The sequence below is a fragment of the Dunckerocampus dactyliophorus genome, chromosome 2 (assembly GCF_027744805.1).
Source record: "Dunckerocampus dactyliophorus isolate RoL2022-P2 chromosome 2, RoL_Ddac_1.1, whole genome shotgun sequence".
NCBI classification, from domain to species: domain Eukaryota; kingdom Metazoa; phylum Chordata; class Actinopteri; order Syngnathiformes; family Syngnathidae; genus Dunckerocampus; species Dunckerocampus dactyliophorus.
Window position 1 is genome coordinate 21,576,232 of NC_072820.1, and position 23,367 is coordinate 21,599,598.

The 23,367-nt window shown below is 41.5% G+C and overlaps 1 protein-coding gene across 1 annotated transcript in view; it reads right to left on the reverse strand.

The window, feature by feature from the left end:
- Nucleotides 1–3,178: 3,178 nt before the first annotated feature.
- Nucleotides 3,179–23,367, reverse strand: part of atp1a2a (ATPase Na+/K+ transporting subunit alpha 2a) — a 51,859-nt gene continuing 31,670 nt past the window's right edge. The window contains exons 18-24 of the mRNA XM_054766927.1: nucleotides 21,449–21,603; nucleotides 15,161–15,284; nucleotides 10,181–10,326; nucleotides 9,977–10,107; nucleotides 7,219–7,320; nucleotides 6,938–7,029; nucleotides 3,179–3,458 (exon numbers count right to left, since the gene is read on the reverse strand). Of these exons, the coding sequence (XP_054622902.1) occupies nucleotides 3,430–3,458; nucleotides 6,938–7,029; nucleotides 7,219–7,320; nucleotides 9,977–10,107; nucleotides 10,181–10,326; nucleotides 15,161–15,284; nucleotides 21,449–21,603 (779 nt within the window). The 3' untranslated portion in view covers nucleotides 3,179–3,429. The remainder of the gene's footprint in view (nucleotides 3,459–6,937; nucleotides 7,030–7,218; nucleotides 7,321–9,976; nucleotides 10,108–10,180; nucleotides 10,327–15,160; nucleotides 15,285–21,448; nucleotides 21,604–23,367) is intronic.

Genomic DNA, 23,367 nt, shown 5'->3' on the forward strand with positions numbered 1-23,367 from the left:
TGAGGGCCAGTATTGTTTAAAAAAACAATAATGATAATAATATATATTGTCATTTACACTGGATTCAAACCACAATCCCCTGTGCTAAGTGCCCATGTTGTTACCCACTACACCAATCAGCAACTTTAGGAAATGTGATGGGAAAATTAATATTTTAGTAATCTTTTCCTTGATCAAGTTTAGTCAAAACTAACACTTCTCACATGTGTGATATTTCTTTCAGTGTCTCTGTTGTGAGATGGACGTAGTCACTTCCAGTCAGAAGTATTTTAGCGGTGCATGGTGGAGACCCACTCCTGCTCGCTCGCTTGTATTTTATTACCAAATAAATGCATGATGCAAGTAACATGTCCTATCTTTTACTGTGAATGTGCACCCCTGCTTGCTAAATAAAGCACCCATGTCGCTAAATTGTCAACACGGATCTCTTTTATGTGGTGTTTTTAAAGCGGAGTTACTGTCGCCACCATCCCATTATTAATGAAGCAAGACAACCACTTAACCTTTTGTCTTCCAATACATTGTCACCAATATGCCTGACTGTCATTTCTGCGAGCAACTTTGAGCATTGGTGATTGCTGATGCTTGTAACGTTAGCTCCCAGCCAAATGTAACAAGTGTAAATACAACGGCTTGGGGATAAATTTAAGACAATGCCAAACCTCTACACTACATATGAGCAGTTCAGAATCAATATTTATCTAATAACATGACAAAAATCTAAAACATTTAAATGAAATACATCTACTCACCGGGCCGCATGGTGGTCTAGTGGTTAGCATGTTGGCCAACACAGTAACAGTTTGGAGATCGGGAAGACATGGATTCAATTCTCCCTTGGGCATTTCTGTGTGGAGTTTGCATGTTCTGCCCGTGGGTTTTGTGCGTGGGTTTTCTCCGGGTACTCCGGTTTCCTCCCACATCCAAAAACATGCAGGTTAGGTTAATTGGCGACTCTAAATTGTATGAATGTGAGTGTGAATGGTTGTTTGTCTATATGTGCCCTGCGATTGGCTGGCGACCCGTCCAGGGTGTAGCCCGCCTGTCGCCCAAAGTCAGCTGGGATAGGCTCCAGCATGCCCTGCGACCCTAATGAGGAGAAGCAGTATAGAAAATGGATGGATGGATGGACATCTACTCACCATAGATGTAAACTTCTCCTCCTCAGTCAGTCATTGTGGGCGTAACTGTCATGAACAGTTTTGCTCTGACCAACCAATCAGGACTGGGGGCCTGCCATTTAGTCAGATCAACTACGGTAATCAGAAGTGGGGGCCTGCAAGCTGGCCGTGAGAGGCGAATCAGAAGTCTGATTAGCTAAACAAGCAGCCCCATTGCTAATAATGTGGATGTGACAGGGACCAGCATGCCTGATTCCGAAGGCCCTAGGTAGATTACATTGATATGGCAACACATAGAAGCTGAAATCTGGAATTTTATTACACATACACGACTGGGAGCAGTGCAGCCGAGAAACACACTACTACATTTGTCATGCTCTTCGGTGACACAGGTCAGTTTCTTACTGGTTTTTGTGTTTTCTTCATTTGTGTTGTTTGTTGTTGCCTTTTCAGATGCTGACACTCCCTGAGCTGGGCGGAGCTACTGGCCGCTAATGCTGTCCCTCATTAGCGGCCTTCTTAGTCACCTCAGCTGCAACTAGCTGGCGCTGGATTACTCCCTATGGTTGCTCCTTCTGACCATGTGCTAGATTGTGTACTACCACACTTACCTCTGTCCGTCCGTCTCCTGCAGCTGTCCACGCCATTCCAACCTCTCTGGCTGTCCTGCAGCCCCGTAGTCCAGTCCAGCTCATGTAGTTCCTTTTGTCCTTTGTTAGCTGTGTTAGTCCTCTGTTTTTCTCACGGTCCCCTCTTCAGTTTTGCACCGTCGCCCGGAGTTTGTGTTTTTTCCCCTTTTTGTATTTTTTATTAAAACATGTCAAACTGCTTGAACTGTCATTGAGTCTGCATCCTGGGATCCATCCAAATATTTCTAACAGAGCCTGACACTGCTGGGAATAAATTAATATAATTTAATTGAACAAATATCAACATTTAAATTGTAAATGTAAGTTAGTGGTTCTGGTAGTTGTTAGGCCAGCAGAGAAGGCTTTGCTGGCCCTGACTTCACACCACTGGTGGTACCTCAGCTTTTTTTTATTAATTCCAAAAGGTCAGACAAAAAACGAGGCAATAATGGAAACAGAAAATAATGTAAATTCAATTTATATTTTCCAAACACCCAAAATATTAACAAAAAATATATTTTATTATTACATTTATTATTACACATTTTTACATGCAGAAAATGCAGAATAATTCTAAATGCCAAATGGATGGAACTTATTGTTGCTGCGGACTTATCGTACACCTTGGCAAGACTGAATTCAATAGTGTTTCTCATCTTCTTTTTGAAAGTCCTGGCACTTGCAACTTTCTTTGGCCCCATGGCTGGTTATTTAGCAGTTGCACGCAATAAAAAATGCATGGACAGTGAGTCAGCAACGTGTAGGGTCCTTTGTTTGGGCATTTGATTTAATGTAACAATACAAGACAAATTAGTTTTTTAAGTGCAATACTGAACGAAAACTGAGACAGTATACAAAAATCAAGGCAAAATTTTGGTAAAACAAAAACCGAATCATAGGACAACGGTGACGCACAAAAACCAAGGTTTGACTGCCCTGAAAACAACAATTTTGTCCACTTTCCCTTGTGGGGGACATGAAGGCTTACTACCGCTACTATGTTGTCATATAAAATAATGAAAATGGTTGCTGAAACAGGTAGATCAAGATGGAGAAATTCATGCGCATAAGCAAGAAAAAAATGCATTTTGCAGTAGTCTATCATTCATAATATCACTATAAAAAGTGTGGCATGAAATGGTTTTTTTTAATGTGCTGTAAAAATGGACTATAAAAATATAGGTGAGAAGAGCTGGTAATTTAATGTCTGCTTGTTGTATTTTTAAAAAGTGTTCCTCTCCTCAAACGGTAGAAAGAATGACAGAATTATTCTGCTGGGACAAGATACTGTTGTTCGCTGCAAAGGACACATTTTCGAATTAAAAATACCCCCTATTGTTATTTATTTCATTATTTAATGCATTGTTTTTCTGAGTCTCAGGAGGTTAAAGAATGACAAGCAGCATGTGTAACATTGTATTTATTTAGTACTTTTTCAACCGTCAATAGCCAAACGGGCTATGATGATACATCAGAGTGTATCCAAGAGATTTGCATGACCAAACAAAAGACAATTCTAAAAACATAATCAAAAGACCATTTTCAGCAGTGATTATTAGCATTTGATCATTTGAGGCTAATCACGTTTGTCAACCTGATCCATGCGGTATTGCAGCAGACAGAAAAACAAGCACACACGCAGACACACTCTTTGGATTGCTGCTGATGTCCTGTGAATGTTAATAATATGTCTCCTGCTCCACCCAGCCTGTAGGAGACAAAAGCGACACATGAGCAAGCCTTCATATCCTTTTGGTATTCACCAACATCTCTTTTGTTTCTCCGTTTGCAAACGAATCGCCTTCCAACTCAGCGGCCTGCGACGTTAACAGAGGAGATTAACTGTCATGATAAATTGTTTTTGTGACCCTCACTCGGCGGCAGTGAACACCATTCTGAACCAGTGTTGCCAACTTGGCCAATCTTTAGGCCACATCTTATAACTCTTCATCAGCACAGTGTAATTTCCTCTCTCATTATTTGCTCCTCGTCTTGTTGACAAGCATAATCTGCTTGCTGCGGCGGGACGAATTAATACATAAATACGGCAGGCAGGCAAACGCTGGTCAAGTAACTGCAGGATTTGGTTGCAATAATAGTTTTGAAAGACATGAGCAGGATGCTCAGATGAAAGATGGCGGAATGAAGGGTAAATTTATCTTTATGTCTTTGTTTATGTCTTTTTCTTTTAGGATCAATTTTGTGTTTGGAGTGTTTTTCTCCGTCAACCAACATACAATAAGGATCTGATGAAATACGACGTGTGTGTGTGATGGAAGATGCTTTTTGGGAGATGATGCTAGGATTCCCCCACAAATGCTGAGTGCTATTTTGTCTGGAATCAAAGGTGGAAGACACAGTAATCAGTCCAAATGTTGCAGCGTTGCATGCTGGGAAGATTACTCAGCACTCAAGACGCTCGCTCTCGGCTGGGTCCCCGCTCGTTGGCGGCGCGGGCCAAGGGTCCTTTCATGAATAAAATATGGGCTTAATAATAACTCTTGAGTGACAATACTCAAAGCAATATCGGCACAAAGTGACAGCAATCTAACTTGCAACGTGACAGAAAAAGTATGCAAATGACACAATTTGCATCACCACAAAAGCACAAAAAAAGACAGAAAGGGCGAGACAGCTGGCGCCATTGCTGACAACCACTTTCAAACCCCACGCTTTCGGAAATACAAAAATAGCTTATGTGCTGTGTCACTAATAATCATCTACAGTGGTGTGAAAAAGTGTTTGCCCCTTTCCTGATTTATTATTTTTTGCATGTTTGTCACATGTCACACATGCATGTTTCAGATCATCAAACACATTTAAGTATTAGTTAATGAGAAAACAACTGAACCCAAAATGCAGTTTTTAAATAAGTCAAACTTGTCTATAGCGGCCACAAGAGGGAGTCTGCAAAAGTGGCCACTATAGACAGGTGGCCTCTATAGACAGGTTGGCGTCCAGTTTGAATGTTGACCAGTAGAGGAAAAAAAATGAAAAAAGGGAAAAAAATAATAACAATGTTGACCAGTAGAGAGCACTGTGGGACTGCAGATAAAAGTTGTACAGCACTACTAGGCTTGTTATTATCCACACGACCCACGGAACAAAGCTGTGCTATTAATGTTTTTAATATTTTACTTTTCATAGGGCAGAGTGTCATTACAGCTTTAATTCATCAGGAAGTGACGGAAAGTAACGGTGGGCGTCCCGAGCAGGAGAGCTAGGCTCAGTGCTAGCTGTGAGTTTCGAGAGAGTTGGGAAGTGTGTTTATGTTGGCGTGGATGTAAAGTCCTGCAGTGTTCTCCGCTGTTAAAGCGATTAAAGTGCATCGGCGACGTGAGTCTCACCTTCCCCACAACAAGCGGCATTACAGTGTTGACCAGTGCACATTGTCTCACACCAGGAAATAAACGGTGTCACTTGTTACAGGCATTGCCTGGACAGCTATGTAGTGGGGCTTGTTTAACCTTTGCCTTGTGGGCAAGCAGGAAGGAGAGACGAGACTGGAGGTGTGTGTGTTCTGAGCTGTTCTCTGGTGGCCCGCGTTCAATAAATAAAGTTGGCAGAAGCAACAGGAGAAGTTTCCTTCTTTGCTGGAGTCAGGTCGCCCTTACTACGGTTCGGAGCTGAATAACACTGACAAGTTAAGTGAACGGCAAAGAAGACGGCTTTTTTTTGTGTCGAATACAGAAGATGAGGACTTTGATGGATATGTGGATGAGGTTGATCAAAAATAACGTGAGTACATTCTAAAATACTTCAATTAAGTACAACTGAACTCAGTTTTGCTCCCGCTGCTTTTTAAAAACATATGTTAGCATGGTTTTAGCGTGCAGGCAGTATTGTATTGTATTGTATTGTAGCGTCGCTGGGACCACGTCCTGTTCCCAGCCTACTTTGCGGTAATGTTTTGGTGCAAATGCTCTTAAAGTTACATGTTTGACCAGGAAATAGCAAGCTCAAAAGAAGATGGCTTTTTTATGTGGAACAACTGACAGTTTGTGTGGATCTTGTGAATGATTGTGACTGAGCTAGGACTCAGTAATTAAAGTCTACACACGACGGCTTCATTGATTGAAAAGCGAAACTTTTTCGTGCATGAAGCTTCTACTTGAGTTGGTAATTTGGCCGCTATATGTGGTCAGATATTGACCAAGGGAGACAAAATGGGTGGCTAGGGGCAATGGGTGCGTTAGACAGGTGACTGCTATACACAGGGTCTATAACATGTAAATTTGCTGCAGGGGATTTTTCAGTGGCCGCTATAGGCAGGTGGCCGTTCTATAAAGGTGGCCGCTAAGACAGTTTTGACTGTATATATTTTTTTAATATTTAGTAGTATTTAGTATTGGAGTATTAAGTGAAAAAATAAGTAAAAAATCCAAACCTACATGGCCCTGTGTGAAAAAGTGATTGGCCCGTAAACTTAATAACTGGTTGGGCCATTCTTAGCAGCAACAACTGCAATCAAGCGTTTGCGATAACTTGCAATGAGTCTCTTACAGCGCTCATTTTTGCAGAATTGTTGTAATTCAGCCACATTGGAAGGTTTTCAAGTATGAACCGCCTTTTTAAAGTCATGCCACAGCATCTCATGTAGCTGCAGGTACACACTGTATATGGAAAAACACATGTTGCGTGTTGTCTTGTGTTTACGGACCAAAAGTGAGTTTTTAATTAATATAAGGCAGTTCCTAACCACAAAATGTCGTAAACCCTGGACCACCTGGATTAATTTCTCAAAATGGAAGAGGGACGTTTTAGCCCATGTTGAGATGTGAAGTACTGTTATAACCACACCAATAAGTTACCATGAAAAAAGTAATTTGTATTCTGTAGACATAAAAAATGAATAACAACTTTTACTTTAGCTTGCCGCCAGGCCCATCTGCTAACTAGGAGACAGCGACATTCACCCTCATCACATATGGCTCGCTCTAAAGATGCTAATCAATATTTGCTAAGTGCTTGCTAGTATCACATTTGAGGCCAGGATGTTTCTTTTTCCAAGAACATGGTGATAAAAATCATCACGGTCACACAGGACGACAGATGCAGTGAAGTTGCTCTCAAAGGAAAATTGGCACTTGCGGCTCTTGACACACGAGTCCAAACCAATTTACTCTTCTGCTCGTTTATTAACGAGACAAAGAAGTTGAGTTTAGCACTCTCCTAATAACTGCTTACCTCCGGGGTTCCTCCGCAGAATTAATTTACGAACTTCATCATAAATGAAGATGAGGAGACTGTACGGGAAGGCGCAGAACCACCACAAGATCCTGAGGAGAGGAGCAGACAAATGAAAACGAGGAGGGAGCAGTGCATAATCCACTGTTGACATTTCAGCATGAGAAGGATAACAACGTTGGCTTTAAGTTGATCACAGCCTTCATTTGCAGTCAAGACTGACAAGGTAATAGCGTAATAGAGTTTTTTTTTCAGTGGCAAGATGAGCCTGCAGAGCTTACTTAAGTGGGTACATGCGCAGGGCGATGTCCATTCCAGGGCAGTAGGAGAGGAAGGCAGCCAGGGCGGTCTCAATGAACAGGCCAAAGATCAGGATGCGGTTCCTGTTAATGTGAAAACAACATAGCAAGTGGTCATGGAAGTCATTTCCAAGACTTCAATGAGTAAAAAAACTACCACTAAGAATCTTAATAGAGAAGTTAAACATTCATCGACAACTGCAATTTTTCTGTATCCAAGGGAACAAAATAATATTCATGGATGCTTTACGGGCACTCATTGAAAACTTAATTCAGGGAAATTTAGCATTTTTATACCAGCAAAGAGCTTTTTGGGACATTTCACAAGCCAAATCAGCCCATCAAATGTCAGTAGTTTTGTAATATGCTAAATAAGGTTTTACTAGGAAGAATAACAAACAAAGCAGCATTGTTAACATCTTTAAAAAGGCTTTGCTACACATCTTAAAGCCTGGAGTTCTGCCAACTATCAGTCAGTCAGCTACAGATGTGAAAGCTGTAAACTGGATCATGTTGTTTTTCTTCAGGCTAATCTAGCATGTGAGTGTAATGTTAGTATGTAGCTCACATAGCTATTCTAATGTTACCAACATCTGTGCGATCCTGTCCCGCTCCTTAATGTTACGTTCATGTTTGTGATCTATGGCATCTACAGTGGAACCTCAGTTTTCATTATTAATTAGTTCCAAAAGGTCAGGAAAAGATGGGAAATAATGTAACCACAATGGATCTGTTGCAGATACCCAAAAATATATTAAAAAAAAATACATTTTATAGAGAATAGTTATAGTTTTACATGACTGGAACTTGTTGTTGATGCGGACTTCCCGCACATCCTGGCAAGATTGAATTCCATAGTGTTTCTCACTTTCTTTATCATATTGCTGACACTCGCAACTGTTTTTGACCCCATTTTGGGTTATTTTGATTGATTGATTGAAACATTTATTCCATTCCAGAAAGAAGAAAACAAACAAACAATATTAAAACACTACAACATAAAACCAAACAATCTTCAAACCAGAATGAAAGGGAGCAGAAAGAAGACAAGTCTTTTAGCAGTCGCACTCAATAAAAAATTCACGGACAGTGAGTCAGCAATGCGGAGAGTGCTTTGTTTGGCCACTCGATCTCGCAGATTGATACAGTACACGGCAAACAGACTAGTTTCTTATGTGCAATACTGTATGAAAACTGGAGCGTACAAAAACAGTCTCGGCAGGGTCCTTGAGGGTGCATGGGAGTTTTCCCAAACAGTCCACATGTGTTTTGTGGACTTGGAGAAGGCATTCGACTGTGTTCCTCAAGGAATCCTGTGGAGTACCCCAGGAGAATGGGTTACTGGACCACCTAATTCAGGCGGTTCGCTCCCTCTATGACCGGTGTCAGACCTTGGTCTGCCTTTCTGGAAATAAGTCAGACTCATTTCCAGTGAGGGTTGGATTCGGGCAGGGCTGCCCTTTGTCACCGATTCTGTTCATTACTTTTATAGACAGGATTTTTAGGCGCAGCCAGAGTGCTGAGGGGATCTGGTTTGGTGGCTGTAGGATTAGGTCTCTGGTTTTTGCAGATGATGTGGCCCTGCTGGCTTCATCGGGCCGTAATCTTCAATTCTCACTGCATCGGTTCGCAGCACAGTGTGAAGCGGCTGGGATGAGAATCAGCACCTCCAAGTCAAAGTCCATGGTGCTTACCCGCAAACAGGTGGAGTGCCATCTCCGGGTTGGTGGTGAGTTCCTGCACCAAGTGGAGAGTTTAACTACCTAGCAGTCTTGTTCATGAGTGGTGAAAGGATAGAACATGAGATGGATAGGCGGATTAGTGCGGCGTCCCCAGTGATGCGGCTCTGTAGCGGCTCGTTGTGGTGAAGAGGGAGCTGAAAGGCAAAGCTCTCAATTTACCGGTCAATCTACACACCTACACTCACCTACGGTCATGAACTTTGGGTAGTGACCGAAAGGACAAGACTGTGGGTACAAGCGGACAAAATGAGTTTTCTCTTTAGGGTGGCTGGGCTCTTCATGAGAGGTAATGTGAGAAGCACTGTCATCCGGGAGAAACTCTGAGTAGAACCACTGTTCATCCGGATTGAATAGAGCCAGATGAGGTGGCTTGAGCATCTGGTCAGGATGCCCCCTGGAAGCCTCCCTGCAAAGAAAGAAGTCTGGGCTTCCCTGCTTAGGCTGCTTCCCCTGCGAACCGACCTCGGAAAAGCGGAAGAAGATAGATGAATGAATGAACGAAAACCGAGGTTTGACTGTTTTTCACATTACAGTAAAGTAAAGGACACAACAGCGCTTCTTGGAGATACACGCTCTGTTGGAGAGTTGCATTAAAGCTACAAACATACAAAACGGTGTGTTCCCAGTAGGGCTTCTTAAGAGTACTATTAACCTGTCTAAATTCCAGCATTAAATCTACATTTTTAATAAAACACTTCTATTATTCAAAATACTGTCATTGAAATAGTATAATATGGGACCTCCAACACTTCTACTACTGTTTTAATCCCTAATGTTAAAATGTTGGAGCTTTGACCCAACGGGACCAAAGCAAAAATCCTTACAGACTGAGCTACTACACTTCTAAATGGGATTTTGTATGTTCAGTTTATATTGTCAATATATTGTGAATCTGATCAGGTTCAGCTCTGAATGTGTGTCACCAAAAATAATGTGAACAAAGAACACTTGATGAATAAAATTCTGTTGATATATTGATATAGTGACAAATGACTGACTTCATGCCCTGCTGGAAGAGTGAGTTCCTCCTAGTCTTGCAGATGATGAGATCGGCCCACTGCACCACCACGATGCTGACGAAGAAGGACGTGTGACACGTGAACTCCACAATCTTCCTCTGCTCGTACGTCTGCAGGACAAGGATGATGAGTGTGACGCACCCAATGTCTGTCACTATATGTGTTTGTGTATACACTCCTCACCCACTGCTGCCCATAATGGTCCTCCACGTCGTTCACCATGCGGTCGTCCCAACTGATGCGGATGCCGATCAGCGATCCTGGCAGGAAGCCGTTCTCAGCCAGAATGACAAAGTAGGTGAAGAAACCGCCCAGGGCCTGGATCATACCTAGTTGGAAACATACAAAAAAAAAATCAACAATACTCTCCCTGTCCGTCCAGGTGAGAGAGTGTGCACGCTAAGCATGCTGACAGGCGCATGGCAGCAGAGCTGTGCAGCAAGGGCTTTTTCCCCATGTCCTTAATAGACTGTCCTCCTGTCTTCCCTGTGCCCGAACACACACGACGCCACACAACACACACGAGAAAGAATTACGTCTGTCAACGGTGTGCCATCACCCGGCTGCACCAAGCCAAAAGAGGCGCTTTCTGTTGACACCTTTTGTAGCACAAATTATCACGCTTGCGGTGGTCAGGTGACCACGGACTGAACCAAATTCCATCCATCCATCCTTCCATTTTTACCGTTTATCCGAGGTCAGGTTATGGAGGCAGCAGCTTAAGCAGGGAAGCCCAGACTTCCGTCTCCCCGGCCACTTCGTCCAGCTCCTCCTGGCGGATCCCGAGGCGTTTCCATGCCAGTTGAGAGACATAGTATCTCCAACGTGACCTAGGTCTTCCCCGAGGCCTCCTACCGGCCGGACGTGCCCTCAACACCTCCCCAGGGAGGCGTCCGGGAGGCATCCTGACCAGATACCCAAGCCACCCCATCTGGCTCCTCTCAACATGGAGGAGCAGCGGTTCTACTCCGAGTTTCTCCTGGATGACAGTGCTTCTCACCTTATCTCTAAGGGAGAGCCCAGCCACCCTACAGAGAAAACTCATTTTGGCCGCTTGTACCTGCGATCTTGTCCTTTCGGTCACTAACCAAAGTGAAAATGCTTCATTTAGGCAAAGTACAATTTGCTTAAATATGCATCCTTTTTTTACTAAAAAAGATTTATTAATACATTTACGCCACCACAGCGCCAGTAGATACAAATACTTTTGGTCTTGTTGCGAGAGCCATCTGCCAGGGCTTTGAAGTAAAATTTACCACTTAAAAACCCTTTTCTTTGTCCGTTTCTGCTCAATATTTGCCCTCGCTTGTAGCTCCACAGTCACCGTTGCTTTTCCTCAAACTACGGTGTGGGCCGCATGATAAATTAGAATTATTATCTAAGTAAAGACACATTTTGTGTTCTGGATCTCTTTCAAATGCGCAGGTGTGCCTAATCAAGTGGCTGCTAAGGGTACTTCTGTGATTTTTGAAGAAAAAAAATGAGCATTCGCATTTGCATGTCATCATTTGGCAGACAGACACTCTTAGCCAAAGTGATGAGAGGCAAAAACGCTAGAGCTGGAGTGGGAGAGCTAGAGTGAGCACTAAATAGAAATTCTGCACAATAAAAAAAAGAAAATGTGGAGAATTAAGAGCAGAAACATCTCCGCTGTGACGGCTGAGAATAATTGAAATGAACATAATGTAATCAACTGATTTGAGTTAACCCATTTAGCATCTTCAGGAAGTTTGAGAAGTGTGCGCCCTTTAAACAACATTTTATAAGAAGAAACTAGCAACAAATGTTCTTGTAAAAATTGAATATCAGCGTTCATCACCGCTATTATGATAACTAATCACAGGTAATGACTTTCAGACGGCTGAAGGCGGCAATAAAAGAAAATAATATATTTTAATTTCACCTTGGCTAATGTGTTTTACCAGGGAGCGTCTGATGGACATGTTGTTGGTGGCATTCATACTTGTGGTTTGGTACTTGTGTGCCCCTTGGGTTTGTTGAGAGTTCACACTTCACCGTACTTGTTTGATATTCTATTATTAGTAGGAACTCAGTAACATGGTTAAATTCCACTTTGCCTATTCTGCATCATAAAACACTCTCCAACACATAAACAACAGAATGTGTGTCATTGTTTTTTCATGAGATTTTCAAAAATAAAAACTGCTTGTGAACGTGTACTCCTATGTAAAGAGACTTCTAAACATTTATGTTCAAGTTTAATTGTTTGATATTTATATACTGGTTAATAATAGCCCTGTGAGAAATTCATAGTAAGGTAATTCACAAAAAGTTCATATAATTAAAAAAAATCACGTTGACATTCAGACATTTCATCCAAGAAGTTTGGTTAGCGGCCTCATTTAATCCATGCAAACTTGTATGGCCCTACCTATGAAAAGAATCTGAATCGAGAATCATTAGGAACCAGAATCGAAACGAGGAATCAAACCGGAATTCAAACGATGCCCAACCCTAGTAAATGCTGAAGGTCACAGCCTGATGATGTCATGAGGACCACATCATTCACAAATAACAGTGATGTGATTCTAAGGCCCTCAAAATCTGTGATGAAGGGCAGTTCACCAAGAACAAGCTCAACTTACTGCTGGCAATGCGAACCAGGTTCCTGCTCCAGTTGTATGTGGAACAAATGGCACGTAGCAACGTGCCACCAAACCTTACTCCCTGAGCACCCCCCCCACAGGACACCGCAAGGGACACGGTCGAGTGTTCAAGTGCGCAAAGTTGGGGCAAACTCCCATTCACCCTCCAATACCCTTGCAAGGGTGTAGAGCTGGTCCATTGTTCCACAACAATGATGAAAACCACATTTCACCTCCTGCAGCCAAGGTTCGACTAACAGTCATAACCTTCTCTCTGGCACTCCAGAAGAGACTTTCCCAGGGAGCCTGTGGAGTCTGATCCCCCTGTAGTGGGAACACACCCTCCTGTCACCCTTCTTGAAAATGAGGACCACCACCCCAGTCTGCCAATCCAGAGGTACTGTTCCCAACTTCCACGTTCCACATTCATGCAGCTTTTCCACTGAGGAGTTTTCTGACTACCTTTTCTACCTCAGCCACAGTGATGGCCTTGTCCATATAGACTCCAAGTACTCCAAGCACCAAGTATCTTTTTTAATTTTTGGTCCGGACCGGTATACCGAACTAAAAGTGTGACTTCACACGTAGTCCCGCTCAAGTAGCCATTATTAATATTCTCATTTAGACATTCAAAGTGAAAGTGGATCGGTGTTTTACGTTGACACACTACTAAGAGAGTGCAGAATATTGTTTGTCTTCCTTTTTATGGAGGCTGATGCTAGCGCCAAGCTGAATTTAACACCTCCTCTGTTGCAGCATGTCACTCACCATGACATCATCTGGAGACGCTGTAATACTTTCTGGTTTTGGTGACACCACGAGCTCCTGCAGTGTGCCTCCTCTTGGAAGAGACGTGTGTTCATCTTTAAGCCGTATGCCATCCAGCCGAGCCCTGCCATTTTCTGACCTATTTAAAAGCCTATGAAATGTTGCCATCCTTTAATTTCTTTTTACTATTGGCAGTCCATGTAAAGCTAGAGAGATAAAAGACATCAACTGAGGGGGGCTGCAAGCAGGAAACAAGAGCAAGATTAAGTGGAGTATGGTTGCTCTCTATTTGCTGTGAATGTCAGGACAATAAGAGGAGAGCTGTGTGGAACTCGCCGGGAATGGGCATGAAAAATCAATTTTACCACTTTTGATTGGTAAGAAATTTGTCAGTGGTGTGACATTTAATATTTATATCAACAAGGTTAGGTTGTTTAGTCACTTTGTCTCAAAGCAATGGAGGGATAATGGGATTTCCTACTTGGGAGCAACCAAGAGGGTACAATTAGTTCAGGTCCACCTTATTTGCTGTCTGAACAGGCTGCAGAATAAACAGTAAGAGAGCCAAGCTTGGCACAAAAATGAACTACTAAGGCAAAAGTGAATACAGCCCTCACATTTCAATAAGCATTATATGACTGTATACAGTACTGTACCTTGGCAAGGGACAATACAGTAGAACGTATACTTGCATATACATTACAGTAGTCTGTGTACAGCTTGTATAGGAGTATTAATGTACTATCCACTGAAAATTAGTCAACACACAGCCATTATTGTCTAAATAGCTGGTAACAGAAATGACTAGCAAGATAATTGTGTCTTGCCAACCGTCAAGAATGGTGGTGATACTGTACAAGTGCTGCCAACACTGGGGGAGCTACGGTTCTTTGAGGGGATGGATTCCAAAATGTACTGTGACACTGTGAAGCGGAAAGTGGGCCACATGGCAGTTTTTCAACATAAGGAGCCCAAACACACCAAGGACACAATTTGGACATGTTCATTATGATGTGTACTGACTTGTGCTGCCAGCTATTTACACAATAATGGTGGGGTGTAACATGGTCAATTAAGTCATTTTAAATATGTTATGTAAATGTATGATTTAATTACACAAAATGTATGTTCAAGTTCAAGTAATACCTGATGTGTTTGTATTGTCATGTTATTAATGTGGAACGGCAATAACATCTGTCGATGTGTACCCCCTACTGCTCTAATTAGTGTGACATCTTTTATTACAAGTTAGGGCCACGCCTTTGTACTTCCCTTTTTGTTCGTGATCTCCATGTGAGAGGTAGGCGTCCGTATGGCTCCCGAAATTTGTGTTTTCATTTAGTTTAGAACTTTAATTCTTATCCTTTCTTGTCTTGTGTTGTAATCTGTGTAGGGGCACGTTATTCGACCACATTGTGACTGCATCATTTGTGCGTTACTTCCATCAGGTATGCTATTTTTGTCTCACTTTGTGTGTAACGGCCCTTTTTGTTCATGATTTCCATGTGAGAAGGGTACGTTATTCATCCACATTGTGACTGCATCATTTGTGTGTCACTTCCATCAGTAAAACGAAGTGCAACCGCAGCAACCCTGTGTCTGTCGTCACTCCTCATCCACAACGCAGAGAGACAAACACCACCGGTTACATGTGTATTGACTATTTTTCAGTGGCTAGTAAATCTACATTGCTATACAAGATGTACACTGACTACTCTAAAGTAGATCCAAGTTGACTTCCTATAGTTTTATAGGGTCACATTGATTGACAGCTGTGTTCCATACAAACCTATCTGTCCATAGGCCATGCTGATGAGTCGTTCATTGACCAGCTTGTCCGTTTTGGGGTTCCTGGGTTGTCGTTTCATGATGTCGCTCTCCGCTGTCTCATAGGCCAGTGAGATAGCAGGAACCTGGAGAAGGAGGATAAAGAGGATTAAGCCCTCATAAAGCATCTTGTGCAATCCACAAGAAAGATTGTGTCTTTTTTAGAATGAAGACAAAAAAAGAGCAGACAAAAAGCTGGTCTAGACATGTCATTGATATAATTTGTCATTTTATCACTGTGGAAAGACGAGAGGGTGGGGGGCAATGATGACAATAATGGGGAGGAAGCAAAAACAGAAGAGAGACTGATGGTGGTCTTCAATTCACTCATAAAATAGAAGGGCAAGAAAGGTCTGTGTAATAAAGACTTGATATTGGCTGGTTTTAGCGAGCAGGCAGGCCGGCAATATGTGGGACTTGGAGCAGGAAATCTCTGCAACTTAAGGTGGATTTAAGGTTGACACATTCACTGTGGTCAACAAATCCAGTCTGATGTGTCGCTGGCACTCTGCTCAAACTAGCCAGGAGACAACATGCTGCTGTGTTTAAACATCTCTAGCTGCGTCTGAGTGTACAGGATAGTGTTTTCACAAGTGTGCCAGATCAACACCAGCATCTTCCACCACGTGGCAGTTGCTGCTAAAAATAAAATGGCACTCGTCACTGTTAAATCTCAGCAGAGCCCTGCAGCCTGCAGCCCAGGGTTGAACGGAGATGTTAAACTGTTAACAGTCAAACAAGCACGCAGCAATTTGAGACTTTACCTCATGACAGTAAAGGTGTGTAGTGGAAGACCTGAAGTCAAATGTCTCGATGGTCATTACACTTTGAAATACGACCATGATTTACATACAACAATGAGTGAACAACAATGAGAACCATTATCTACAAATGGCGAAAACATGGAACAGTGGTGAACCCTTCCAGGAGTGGCCGGCCAACCAAAATTACCCCAACAGCGCAGAGATGACTCATCCAAGAGGTCACAAAAGACCCCACAATACCATCCCAAGAACTGCAGGCCTAATTTGCCTCAGTTAAGGTCAGTGTTCATGACTCCACCATAAGAAAGACACTGGGCAAAAACGTTCCAAGTTCCAAGAGTTCCAAGATAAAATCCACTGCTGAACAAAAAGAACATTAAGGCTCGTCTCAATTTTGCCAGAAAACATATTGATAATCTCCAAGACCTTTGAGGAAAATACTCTGTGGTCTGACGAGACAAAAGTTGAACTTTTTAGAAGGTGTGTGTCTCATTACATCTGGCATAAAGGTAATGCCTCATTTACAGCAACAGTAAAATATGGTGGTGGTAGTGTGATGGTCTGGAGCTGTTTTGCTGATTCAGGTCCTGGAAGACTTGCTGTGATAAATGGAACCATGAATTCTGCTGTCTCCCAAAAAATCCTGAAGAAGAATGTCCGGCCATCTGTTCATGACAGATCTGTTCAAGCTAAAACCAACTTGGGTTCTGCAGCAGGACAATGATCCAAAACACACCAGCAAGTCCACCTCTGAATGGCTGAAGAAAAACAAAATTAAGACTTTGGAGTGGCCTAGTCAAAGTCCAGACCTGAATCCTATTCGGATGCTGTGGCATGACCTTAAAAAGGCGGTTCATGTTCGAAAACCCTCCAATGTGGCTGAATTACAACAATTCTACAAAGATGATTGGGCCAAAATTCCTCCACAGCTCTGTAAGAGACTCATTATCAGTTATCGCAAATGCTTGATTGCAGTTGTTGCTGGTAAGGGTGGCCCAACCAGTTTTTAGGTTTATCACTTTTCCATACAGGGCCATGTAGGCTTGGATTTTTTTCTACCTCAGTAATAAAAAGTTTCATTTAAAAACTGCATTTTGTGTTGAGTTGTGCTGTCATTGACTAATATTGAACATTTTTGATGATCTGAAACATTTAAGTGTGACAAACATGCAAAAAAATACAAAATCAGGATGGGGAAAACACTTTTTCACACCAGTTTATACAGTAATAGGAAGTGTTTCGAGGGAAGGGTCCACATTGAACACCTATGTTTAAACTAGCAAAAATATGTTTCTTCATAAATGAAAACTTGCTAGTATCTCTCTCACTTTCCATGCAATGTGTGGAATATTTTAGCATTCCTCTGTGCAACTCTTCAAAGCAGATGTCTAGCTGTGTGCTCCGCCAGCGCTTCTCACCGTCACGCTGATGTTTTACTTTGAAGACACTGTTTTTTTTGTAATTTTTTATATGCAAACCAGGTGCACAATTTAGATGCGTTTCAAACTTCACTCATCCCTTCTCTCAAGATGACTTTCATCTGAGGCGGTTGAACAAATATTTTTCAACAAGAACAAATGTCCTGCTGCTGAGAAGAAACAAACACGTCACTTCCGATGTCACTTGAAGAAGAACAAGCTTGGTTTGAATTTGTCTCGAATTGACAGCTGATTGTTATCTTTGTCACGCGTGGAAAACATCTGCTTTTGTGGCCGCGGAACTCTAAATTAAAGTCTGAGTGTGAAGAAAATCAAACGAAAGAACGCAAGTGAGGTCTTGGCGACTAATCCCAGCCTGTGTTTCTTTTCTTTCATCATAATGTCTTAAGTCCTCCAGACGTTGGTGATAATAGAAGCACAATGGAGAGACTGGCATCTGAATGTGGTGGCACAGTAAGGTAGTAAATGTGAGAGTGAGTGTCAGATGCTCTTTGTTGCTCTCCAGCTAAAGGACAGCCTAGCGCTAATCTCAGTGACAGTGTTTTGTTCCGTCTTTACCTTGGGAGGCCACGGATTCCTGTCACTGAAATTAGACAATTAGCGTTGCTTTGGTATTGGCCCACTAGATGCACATGTTGCTGGGTTAAACATTGAAGTGAAAATTGCTGGGTTGCCTAAAAAACAGGGCACTTGAACCACTAGTCTACTGTGTCAGACAGGGGCAAACACGCAGCAACATCCAAATGCTACAAACACAAATCATTCCAAACCAAAAACACACAGGCTAGCAGGCTCTAAGCCAGAGGTTGTAGAGTTAACAGGATAGCCTACTCCAGCGCAAAGGAAAGGAACAGAGTGTAGTACACCATGGGGGTGAACGTCCGGCATGGTAGTGAGCAAGAGAGGTGGGCGGGGCTAGGCAAATAACAGAGTACAATGCATTCACCATCTCTGAGCTTGGTATAAAATAAAGTTCTATGCTATGCGTACACTTATATAGAATGGATGAATTTTATTTACTGAACACATTGAATATATGTGTATACTGTATATATAAATGTGTAAAAATCCATTATACTGCAGAAATATGACCTACATGCACATGTGAATAAAAACCTGAGCAGCAGTATGAAAGAAACTTTTTCCTTCTTTAATTTACTTTTTTCCTCCCTTGCAGTGTTAGCAACACTTAATCAACATACAAAATAATAATAAATCATAATAATTGTAATTAATAAAATAAATTATATATATATATATATATATTTTTTTTTTTATACAATTTTTTTCTCCCTTACAGTGTTACTAAGGCTTAACAAGCAACATTACTATTACTGTTATTATATATTATTCAGTATGTATATAATCAAACAATAACAATATAACAAAATAACCTGCAAGTGTGGGTAGGACCACACATGGTATCATTCATTACCATTCCACTAATCCATTAATTACCATTCCAGTAGGTTAATTTAAAAAAACAACATTCTGGTTATTTTTTCGTGTCCATAACGAACAACAGAAATTTGATTTAAAAGTACTTATATTATATGGATATTTAACTGGAAGTATTTACACAATGCAACGTTTATTTAAGTAATGGCACTGTTAATACATCCGATAGACTATAATCTAAATCATCTTTAACACTAACTTGTCATTAAATCAACTAATAATCCAGATTATCTTAAAGACAAGTTACCGTAAAGCTATATTGTGTGGGAGTACCACACAATATACAGGCTGCCAAAGTGAGTTAGCCAGGCTACCAGGAAGTTAACCAGGCTACCAAGACGTTGTAGCCAGGCTACTAGGAAGTTTTAGCCACGGTTAGCCATGCTGCCCCCGGTTAGCCAGGCTACCTTAAAATTTTAGCCAGGCTACCAGGATGTTTTAGCCAGGCAACCGGCAAGTTAGCCAGGCAAAATATTTAATAAAGGTAAGTCGCCCAGACTACCAGGGAGTATTATACAGGCTACCAGGAAGTTAGCAAGGCTAACGGGTCTTAGCCTACTGATCTGTATTATATATCTGGATAGCTCATACGTCGCACGGCGCCGTGCAAGATGTTCAAGCCACAGAGACGCCATCTTACCATTCACATCTCGACTACATTCGCACAGCGTACATAGTGTACAAAGCAGATGAAGAGGCTCGCAGAACATCTATATTTTAAATTAAAAAGCAAAATACAATTCACTATGCTCTCGTCAGTACAAAATATGAATCGTCAAAGAGAGTGACTTTGGACAAGTTTTAAAATCATTTAACATTTTGCTGATTTTTTTTCCTGATTTTTTTTGTTTGTGTTATGAAATAGAAATAACCTCTTTTCTGATACAGAAATATATTTGAACAAAAACCACAGGAATAATATGTGATAACCACAATGTGTAATAACCATAAACACATACACCCACACCCACACACAGAAAAAAACAACAACACTGAAACAAAACCATATGCTTTGTGTAAGACAATACGTTGTTTGCAATCTCAAACATACCGGTATGCATGTTCAGTAATATTATTTTCCAGAACATACCATATGAATGAATACTTTTACGTCAGTCATTCAGCAGCAAAAAAAAAATTGTTGTTTATCCAAATGAAGGGTCATGCCGGGTCAATTGTATGCAAACTGGCTTGCTAACTGCACTGTATACAATGCCTGGTAAGCATCATGGAAACACTGAGATTCTCCCATTCCTTCAAGTAACGCAACCTTCGTCCCTTAAAGAAATACAAATATCATGATATAACAAAAAAGTATGTAAATTTCCTCTTAGCTATTATAGAGCATTTTACACGATCAAAAATATCTGAGAGATCGACAGTGCAAAACCCTTAAATTATCAATCATAAATCTACATTTCAATCATACTTACAGGTGAAATGTTCGTCCACAGCCTTTGAACTGGCGATTTGTGCAGTTAATAGCTGCACATGCAGGCATCTGATCTGATTGTCCAATCCGAATTAATAAAAGAAGTTCACCACGAATGCAAAAGCTTGTCCGAGAAGTGTTTCTTGCGAGTGGCAATATGGCGGCCGTGTCGCTTCACAAGTCATCGCCAATGGGCTATCCAGATATATAATGCAGATCAGTGGTCTTAGCCGGGCTACCAGGAAGTTAGCCAGTCTACCAGGGTGTCAGTCATGAGGGATATCCGTCTTTAAAGACCAAAGCAAAAAAAAAAAGACATATGCGGCATGCCCAGGAGGAAGTTGGCAGAATGAAAGGGTTTGTTTTTCTTTATGTATTCATTCAACACTTGGCCATAAAAATCAGTTGCTTTTTAATAGTGTAAAATATTACATCTTAAGTCTTTAAAGACGGACATCTCCCAGGTCTAGCCTGGTAGCCTGGCTAACTTCCTAGTAGCTAGGTGTAACAGATGCCAGCAGGGATGGCTGTGCGAGGACACCTCACTTCCTGATGCCTTAAAAACCTGCACTGGATGACAATCTGAGAGCTCTGCCTTATAGCTCGTCGGCTAGCGCTGCTCATCTCTCATCCGTGGACCCTGGTTTGATCCCCAGGTGTGCAGGGGCAGACCAGTCAGGTTACGGTGGCTAACTTCTGTTTTGGTCCGTGAACTTGCAGCATTTCTCTCATGTGGGTGTTTTTGGGGTTGGTGTGTGTTTTTGGCCTTTGCGGAATTTTTCTTTTGCATTTGGTTTTGATCCTGCAGCAGCTAAAGTGATTGCAGCATTTTTAATTTGCAGTGTTTTCCCATTACATTTGTTTGATGGTGTTTTTTGTTTTGGAGCGTTTGGATGTTGCTGCATGTCCCCTGTTGGGCACCGTACTACAGTAGTCCGTGTGCAAGTGCTAACAAAGATTCCACAGAGACAGGGTAGTGAAACAGAACCCAAGGAATCAAGACAAATGTTCTCCGTGGCCTCCAGTGAAATCGTTGTAAATTGAATCTGTTCAAATTGACTTGAAATCCCCACAATAAACTCATTTGGTGATCCTACTGTTAGACTGGCACCTCTGTGGTGCTATCGAGCATTAAATGAAGAGACACATGGACTCACCATGTCAGTTCCCAGATCAATACAAAGGATGGTGACGGTTCCCAGAGGGAGGGGAACACTGGCAATGATGAAGAGGAGGAAAGGTGATATCTCTGGGATGTTGCTGGTCAGCGTGTAGGCGATGGACTTCTTCAGATTGTCAAAAATGAGACGACCTGGTGAAGAGGGTGATAGAAGCATGGATGGCACAGTATGTACTGTGTGGTGATATCAGTGTGTGCATTATGGGATAACAGTCATTGCTATAAAGTGGGAGAGTCTAGATTTTCTCCTTCTTGCTGGCGTTAAAGGCTGAAGGTAAATTGAAAATGCACAGTCTGCCTCCAGAGTGACTGACTTTATTAGCCACCGCCGCCACTTTAGATTAAACAGCAGTCTCCTGTGGAAAGTCTCAGCCGTTTTCCTTTCAAAGCTGTTCATATTGTTGTTTATATAAAGTCCCCGCAGTGCATGGGCTTGATCATAAATATGCAAGCTCTGTGCTCATGTAAGACATCCCGCTGCCATATGGGATCCTTGTTTTTATAGATAAATACATATACAGATTTTACTTGTGAGAAAAATCATTAACCTTAATAAGCATTGCCAGTCGGGACGCACATGCACAGTTTTCTCAAGAAAAGGCTAAAACTGTCGCATTTAGTTGTCCCAGTATACAGTACCATTTTTATGACAATATGTCTTGACAAGGGCCAATTCTATACAAATTAAACACTTTAGAATAGTCAGTGTACAGCCTGTATAGCAGGATAGATGTATCCACTGAAAATGAGTCAACACAATTATTGTCTAATTAGCTAGCAACACAAGTGAGTCGCAAGATAATTGTGTCTTGCCTACAGTCAAGCATGGTGGTGGTAGCATGCACAAGTGGTACCGGCACATTATGCTACCAAGTTTAATCTCTATAGCACCCCAGTGTCTGTAGCACACATGCATGCTATTACCACCACACTTGAAACTAGACAAGACACAATTACAGTACGTTATATTTACAAGACAGTGTAAAGTACAACCATTTATAACAGGCTTAGCAAATGGCTACATTTTAGACATGAATGAAAATACTGTGACTATTATTAAACATTTATTTCAAAAATGTTGCTGTATGCGTTCCATCAACAAAGACATATTGTGTCTGTCATTGGGACATCACGTGGACTGGTGCGTGTTTCCATGTTGCATGTTGATACTGTGCAGGATGCGACGTCGTTTTAGTACATCAAGTCATATATGTGATAAAATAATGCATTTATTATTTAAACTTATACATATGCAAGTATAGTTGAGGTTTTCAAATGATCATTAAATGCTCATATGTATATATAAAAACACATTTCAAAAATAATGTGTTGTTGCTGATCAGTGTGTTGTACAAATAAACAAAATAGCCAAAAAGTAATAAATAAAAAAATAGCTATTAATATTACTATTGTTTAATCTATCAGGTTTAGCTCTGAGATGGAGATAAATCTTCTGACGGAGAACCTTTCATCTGTCTCCTGTAAAACCTACATTTAAAAAACTAACAACTTTGCTTCTATAATGTCACATTTTGATTGTTGTACCTCACTTTAGTTACGTTTTTGCTCTCCTATTGCGATGGAAGGCAGATATCATCCATCATCATGACGTCAGGGTAAACATGAGAACACATGACACAACCACAAAGTGTGAGAAAGCTGCTCAATAATTGTTCCTGCTTGTTGCTCCACATCCACCTCTGCGTTTCCTCAAACTATGGTTAGGGCCGAGGGTCAAACAGGACGTGCGCACTTTAATCGTGCATCAAAAAAAAAAATAGTGCCGTTAAAGGAACATTTCCGTTAACCAACACTGTCTAGCCATTGATAAGATCCTGTTTGCACATATTTACTTCTGGCTGTCGGAGTATGTGCAAACGGGGAAGGGTTGAAAAA